This window comes from Saccostrea cucullata, unplaced genomic scaffold (genome assembly GCF_032062105.1).
Source record: "Saccostrea cucullata isolate Sc308-1 unplaced genomic scaffold, CSIRO_AGI_Scuc_v1 ctg3665, whole genome shotgun sequence".
NCBI lineage: Eukaryota > Metazoa > Mollusca > Bivalvia > Ostreida > Ostreidae > Saccostrea > Saccostrea cuccullata.
Window position 1 is genome coordinate 1 of NW_026932807.1, and position 8,035 is coordinate 8,035.

The 8,035-nt window shown below is 29.1% G+C and overlaps 1 protein-coding gene across 1 annotated transcript; it reads right to left on the bottom strand.

Moving 5' to 3' along the window:
- Positions 1 to 5,114: 5,114 nt before the first annotated feature.
- Positions 5,115 to 8,035, bottom strand: LOC134236189 (uncharacterized). The gene is made up of 4 exons (XM_062718356.1): positions 7,706 to 8,035; positions 6,427 to 6,582; positions 6,016 to 6,125; positions 5,115 to 5,846 (listed from the first exon to the last, which is right to left on the bottom strand). The coding sequence occupies exons 1-4, from the start codon at positions 7,869 to 7,871 to the stop codon at positions 5,787 to 5,789; spliced, it is 492 nt and encodes a 163-aa protein (XP_062574340.1). The 5' UTR covers positions 7,872 to 8,035; the 3' UTR covers positions 5,115 to 5,786.

Consider the following 8,035-nt stretch of genomic DNA (forward strand, 5'->3'; position numbering starts at 1 on the left):
TAAAATTGTACATTGAGCCGAAATCATGCCTTTATTAGTTGCATTATACATAAAAAAAATATGAAAGGTGTGATTTTTTTATCATTCTAATGTTTAAGAGACATCAGAAGCTTTCTAGAATTTCTAGAATTCAGGGCATTAAAAGCACCATTTTATTCATTCAATAATAGCTAATTCTTGTCTTACAAGGAGTAACGTGTTTTAATGGAGTTTTTGAAGAGACTTACTTTTACAATAGACGACTGACTTTTACAATTTAAACAGAGACCAACTCCAATTACTAAAATGTAAAAGTCAGCTGTCGAACGTAAAAGTAAGTCTCTTTATAAAACTCCAATATGCGTATTTAATTTTCAAATCATATAATTACATGTAGGTGGGGTAGGTAATATAGGAATAAAACTTTGTAACTGTTTTATATTTTAGAATGCAGCGAATTTTGCAGTTGCATCTGATGGTCACAAATTGCAATAATGTATTGAATTCAAAGTAATATAATGCAAACATTTAATTGAAAAGAATTATTTTTTTCCATAACTAAAATGTTCATAAAGATAGGCTCATGAATCTCTTCGTGATCTAGACGAATGTGTTAACCTTTCGTTTTCATGGCCTATCAAAAATAGAACATATTTAAACTTAAGTACTGAATGTTTTTTTTATTCGAGTGCCTTGAGCATGACCGAAAGTACATGTCTTTCCACTGGAAAGTAAAAGAAAAACCCAGATTTTTTCTCATCGAAGTCTCCCGCTGTTTATTGGGTTAGTGTAAATTTTAAGCCATGAGAAATAGTGACATTAATAAAAATCAACAATAAATAATTTGAAGCTTATTATTTTATCATACGCGCAATTTGTAAAATAACTTTTACCCTCTCTACAACGTTATAGTTATTGTACTATGTTATTTCTGAGTATAAAACGTCTGAAGTATTTCTTGAACAGTCACTCAGTCAAAGAAAACAAAAGATGATTTTGAAAAAAAAGCCCGACAGCCAAGGACTGCACAACACGGCAATGCGATTTCAATGGATCTGTTATTTAAAAGAAAATATCGGGAGAAAATCTTAATGATTCATATATAATTATCATGGGTTTAATCAATGAAAATATTTTGACATTTTTGGACTTTTACAACAGTATTCAATCCTGACCGAGATTTGTACTTCTGATCTGAAATTTTCATTTGAAGTATGTTTTCTTTACTTTTATTATGAAGCTTTTATACATTAAATTTTGATTTTTGCTGAAATGACCGAAAGAAGGATTTTTACCAATTCGTAGCTGAAAAAAAACAACCAAAACTGTCAAACACTTTATCTAAATGTAATCAATGATTGGCATGTTAATAAAACCCCTCTTTCTTTATATAGAGCGAATCGACTTTTTTGAAATCCTCAATTTCAGTAACATGGGCTCAGGCGTACTTATATGTATTTATGATTGCAGTAATGAACCAGATAGAATGATTGCGGTACATTGTAAGTGGGCAAAATTGTCATACAAAACAATTACATGAAGAAAAATAGTCTGTGAAATATTTCTATGGGGAAGAAAACAATAAAATTAATGTTACCTTTGCATAAATTTCTGTCAAAATCAGATCAAAATATTAGTGAAGTAGCAATTTTTCCAATATTAATGCTCTTTGAGACAGAATTTTCAGTTGCATGAAGGATATTGAGATAACGAACAGTATTCAGTCTCAAAGTCTATAAAACAATACAAAATAAGAGCAGAGCAAACACGGACCCCCGAAACATCAGAGGTGGGATCAGGTGCCATGGAGGAGTGAGCACACCTGCCGTGTGCTCCTTGTCATGATCTGGAAATAACGGAAAAAATCTGCGTCAATTCAATGTATAAATAATGGACTAATAATTGGTATGAAAAACGTCAGTCAGCATTTGACTTAATGATAAATTGTATTTGCTGACAAGGTCATTGTATCGACCATAGAACTTACGAAATGATATTAATATACCTAGTAATGAACTCCTCAAATCATACAAAGCCTTCTTCTCCAATTTTCTTCAACATTTTTATAAATTTCATATCACCTATTATTCAAAAAATAAAATTTAAGTTTTGATTATTGGGAGGAGAAAAAACGAATAATTTTATGAAAAATATAATCTATTTTTCGTAGCTCATATAATACGCACAAAGGTAACAAAACCCTTTTAAAATACCTTAAGCTTTTGCGCTGCGGTACACTGAAGATTGAGTGACCAGTATATATAGCATTATACCCAGGTAGCATAACCATACCTTTTTGAAATCTGAAAGGATTTACAGGCCTGCTCCGCTGAGAGAAAATGAGGAACCAGTTTTTTATTTTCCTTCTCACACTGTTAATTTTCTTAACAGCTAGAACTTATGCAGGTGCGTAGACTTTTTGACATTATTAAATTTTCTTATCATTTTTATCGATATGAAATATGGCGTTTAAAATGTTCAACTATTATACACATTTTTATAGAGGAACATATTTTTTTTTTATTTTATTAGCATTTTTGTTAAATAGAAACTAATACATATTTCAGCAGGAATATTCATATACTTATAAAACCTGCATTTTAAATTCCAAATTCGCAAAACATTGTGAGAAAAACTTGATTTCTTTTGTTTTTAAAGGCAAAATATTTTTTTTAATTTAATACAGTTTTGGTGCTATATATATATTTCCTAATTCTAGGCTAAATCATTACATGCATTTTAATAATGTTCCAAATTAAAAGATGCTAAATTAAATTAAAAGAATAGTTCTCTCAAATATTGTAATTTTCAACTCTCTTACGACCACACATTCCTTGACCCTATTTCGGAAGGGACCTGTCCTCGATTTTTTTTGTGCAGATTATAATGAAAATAGATTTTGACACTTCTCTTAAATAAGATTTCAATTTTATGAGCTTCATTATTTTTCAGATTGATGATTTTTATACTAAAATCTATCATTAATAATCTGCAGTAACAACTTAAACCCAAAGTTATGATATCATTATAAATGCATTTTATGAATTGATCCACACTACACACGAGTATGCTGCATTAAGGGTATTTTTTTTACTAAAAATTTTTTATCTCTACACTATCAAATTTCAACACGAAATTTGTTTTCAGAATTCGGCTGCAAGGAGAACTTTATTGAGGAAAAGTTTGGTGAACTGTGTGAGGACAGACTGAGGATTCACTGGCTGAACGATAAAAAGTTGATGTGCTCCAATAAATATCAGAGGAGACTCTGCTGTAAATTCTGTACCGAGACCCAGGAATCACAAGGTAAACAAGTCATTGTCGAATATTTATTTTTAATCTGAATTTAGAAATGGTTTCATGAAAAAAATTTGAATTTGTTGAAAATTATTGTAACTATCCGACATAATTAACAGGTATATGAAAGGATAGATTAAATTAACGTCAAAATAAGTATTAGGAATCAAATGATCAAAACAAATACATTTGTACATTTTCTCTCAATGATCTCGTATTTCAACTTACGGTAATTATTTGATAATTTCCTACATATGAAGGAAAGGCATGTTTGTAGAGAGACATATATTGACTCAATACTTGCAAAAAGCTTATGAAATTATTTTTATTCACTTATCAAATTGTTGTTACTCAACAAAATTAGGAGAAATATTTGTCAGATCACTGATAAAGACAGTGGAGAACATTCTGTACATTTCGACATTAATTTTCAGATACGGATGAGTCTAAAGATGTTCTGATGAAGAGAATACTGGACATTTTGGAATCATCTGAAAGACGATAAAAAGATGTAGATGCATTGTAATAGTACAAAAACAGATACAAGCTCAGTGCGATTGTTAGAGTAGAAGTCTGCACCAACTCTTTCCATTATTTTTTTTTATATACTTATTTAAACATGTTTTCAAAGCAGTAAATCAAATAATATTAGATTTTCCTTTCTATCATGATTTTTATTACTAAAAAAGGGTTATAATATCAATTAGTGATAATACGTATATAAGATATGAAATACCTTTCATCCATTACCCCAGGATAAATTTTGTTTACGTATTGTTAATCATCGTGAAAAGCATGTAAAATCCAGAGTGCAAGGATTGTCTTACAAATACATATTTTAATCTTTGTTTTTACCACCAAACTACACAAAGAAAATAAATTTATCTTCTTTTATTATTTTTTTCTCATCTAATATGATTAGAGCAAGAAAACGATAAATTTGAAGAATTTAATTTATTTATTGTTTATTTATTAATATTTTTGATGAAACAAGCATTTCTAATTATTTTTTTAAATTGATGGTGGTTAAATCTTTGATGACTTATACGTTTGTATGTTGTAAATAAAGATATCAATTTCTTTTTTACCATTGATGGTAGTTAAATCTTTGATGACTTACATGTTTGTATGGTGTAAATAAAGATTTGACCCATATCCCTCCTGCTAAATAATTCGAAACCAGTTTTCAAAGGATTTTTAAAAAATCTTATCTATTGAAAAGGACATTGTTGTCAAAATTGAATGGGCATTCGAAGGACGCACATCTATTGAAGGGCGACAGTGCACGCTGCGAATCTGCCCAATCAATTCAGTTTACATTGTATGTTTGATTACTGGCTAATCATTTTATAAAGAGGATTTCATCACCTTAGCTGTTAAAAATCTTAAGTGACATTCTCAGCCAGTCAACAAACTGAGACGAAATTACTCTGATCTTCACTACAGATTCTTAAAACGAATTCCTTCATGATAACTTTGTATAAAAAAGAAAATATTGAATTTAAATTTAAAAATTCAAAATTAACGTTTGTTACTTAAAAAAGTGATAAAAAGTCATGCCGCTCATATGTATCTAGCAAGGCAACAAAGAAGAATTTTAATTTTTCTAATATGTAGTAGATCTTTCAAAGAGCTATACTGTCAATCATAAGCTTTCCCTGTTTTATTTCGCACTTTTCATATACATGTATACAGAGACTTACAAAATATAAACATATCAGTTTTGATCTCATTAACTTTTTAGCATTGAAAAAATACAGTAATAATGCTGAAATATCCATACTCTTATGAACATAAAAAGGTTTAATAGGGAAAAAAGAGAAAAAAAATCATATGTATTCATTTTAATGATTTATTTATGCAGATCTATTTAAAGATAAATTCAATGAACATTCACAAAAATAATCAATACTGTATAATGACGTACAAAAGTATATATCATTCATTGTAAACAAATGAGTCACGAAATAAAACAATATATAATATACTGTACATAATGAATCCTCAAATTTCCAAACAATCGGCAAAGTTTATATTATAATGAACTAACTTTTTTGGGAAAAGTTTCAAATAAGTATTCAGTCATTTGTAGAATAGTTAAGTTTTAAATATGTACATGTCAATCTAGAAATACCGGTATAGCGGGAGAACTAAACTCAATCCATAGAGCAGTGCAAAAACACTAATGGTTAAGATCACATAACTGTTTTATCGAGGGAAAAAATCCTTGTATAAAACTTTAATGATAACCTTAAGAATTTTAATAAAATTAAAAACAATATCAAACATAGATAAAAAAAAAGTTGATGTTAAAGTACAAAGAATGAAGTACACAATGTTTGTATTTCTAGTTTATTTTCTTTACAGTTTTTTGTACATAATCTATTTTATTACGATACGAAATATTTACATATATAAACTTATTTACATGAAGAAGATAGCCCGGTACATCATGCAAAAGCCTGTAGTGAATCAGTCCTGTGTCTGTATCTGTATTTGTACTGTAATTACTACAGAGTCTGGTAACTTGTGTCCTTAAAAAGATCCCTGGTGTCCTTGAACGTTGTCCACTGAAAAGAAATAAAGCATCAGATAAACCTTTTTTTTTTTTTACATACATTTAATCTAATCTTATTTTCCTCACCTTTCTTTAAGGAAACCACAAAGTAGGTATACATGTACCTTAAATGTGACATACCTACTGATAATTTTTAAAGATATTCTTCAATATTGTTTTACCGTGACAATGGCAACAATAGATCCTGCAAAGCTAACCCAAAAGGACCACCCCCTGGTATCATGTGTATACTCTGCAAAAACAGCCACGCAGCCTATCAGTCCTAGGATGCCTAAAATACGCATAAAATATATGCAGATTAATTGATAAAACTATCATTATTTTATATATTTTAAAAAGATATCCTTTTAATTGTTGCTATATTTGGATATATAATTAAATAATTAGAGACTTTTTATTGATTTTTGAATTTTTTTTACTTCTATTACATGTACATTACAAATTATTGTATATTTTTATATAAATATCGAAATCTGTTGCTGTAAGAAACATCTGATATGCCTTTTAATCCTAAATAGAATTTCTTAATTTTAAAAAAGAAAATTTTCAGTTTCCAAATATAAAGATGAAACCTCCAATCCCAAAGAAAAATGCACAGATACAGCGAGCCTTTGCAGTCATGGGATTGTTTTCTCCATAGCAACACTCTAGGACGATATTTACAATGGTTGTCATGGCAAGCAGGGCAAAGGCGACAGACTCCAAACCCAGGACCGCGGAATGAAGGTCTGAAATAATAAAAGTTATTGCTGTAAGTTACTTAAAGATGCTTATATTCAGACGAAAAGGATCAATTAATTAACTGGTAAACATAATCATTTCATAATTTCAATACATCTTTATATAATATTATAAAATCTGCAAGTGTTCTATATGTGCATGCAATATTTATGCAGTTATATCCAGTACGAATTTGAATATAAGTTATGTAACTGATTTCTGGACTATATCGTTCGGTTATTTTGTGTAATCAGAGAAGAAGAAATATAATTTAAAGATTATAATTTACTTTAAACCTTTGTGTTTGTACCTTCAGTTCAGTTAAACTGTATATTTCTATCTTGGAATAAAAATATGAATCAAAATGAAGTAGAGGTATAACTGAATTAAAGTAATATAAATCTTCAATTCATTTAATGTTCGGAGGTTGGTAAAAATTAATCTGAATCTAATCTAAAATAGATGCAATTGTTTTGAAGATATGCGAAAATATATGAGTTTATGAAATATTTGACATTCCATAGGAAAGCACAATGCATAAGAATTAGACAAATTGCTTGAAATTTTTGTAAGAAAAAGTTAAACGGCCTTTACTGATTGATGCATCAAAGAAGCGGGTTTTATAAGAGATAAAAAATCGTCTTTGATTTAAATATAAAATATTGATGTAAGTATAGCAATTAAATAATCTTTGTTTATTTTATATAATCTCTAATTACATTCATTTGGCATGATATTGAAAACCGTACAATCAATTCATTTATTTTAGCATTTTCCATGAGAAAATGATATATGGTTCACAAACTATGCATGTGACTAAAGGTCGCATATTTACTTGTTACGTCACTGGAAATCCCTAATTAGCTTGTTCGCAGATCAGAATGGAAGGAAAATGTTTTCTACTTTCATTTTGAATAAACAGAATTTTCTTATGCTTAAACATCTTATTTGCAAATACTGTAAAATGTAATAAATTCTTAATAATATAATTTTCTGAGACGAACCTATACATTTTATTGTAAGTCTTTGAGACACTTTGTACTTTAACGTTTTTTGTAAAAAAAAATATACATGTAACTATTAATGCATTTACTGGTGATATATATACAAACACAATTAAAAAGTCTCTACCTTCGACATCACTGGTACAGTTCTTATTAACGAGAAGTCCTTGTGTACAGTTATACTTTTCATTTTCTATCCAGTGAGGGGTGAAAAACCCCACCCCCTGTAAGGCCAGGGCGGGGAGGTATTTACACAGCAGAAAAAATCCACGGTGGACAGATTCACGCGACATACTGCCCTCTGTAATTCTAATTCCAATATCAAAGTCAAGATAAATGAAAAAAAATATGCAACCAGGTGCAAAGGTTGCAATATTGCGTAACACGCAAGACAATTCGCTTTGTTTAAACTTTGTGACCCAATTCTTTTTTATTCATGAAGAATGAATTCACGTGA

What these genes read in the sequence shown, in the direction of transcription:
- LOC134236189 (XM_062718356.1), bottom strand. Translation starts at nt 7,871, where the DNA reads ATGTCGCGTGAATCTGTCCACCGTGGATTTTTTCTGCTGTGTAAATAC. An exon ending in ATTTTTCTTTGGGATTGGAG is followed by an intron (nt 6,126 to 6,426) that starts GTTTCATCTTTA and finishes TGCGTATTTTAG; the next exon opens with GCATCCTAGGACTGATAGGC. An exon ending in CTATTGTTGCCATTGTCACG is followed by an intron (nt 5,847 to 6,015) that starts GTAAAACAATAT and finishes ATTTCTTTTCAG; the next exon opens with TGGACAACGTTCAAGGACAC.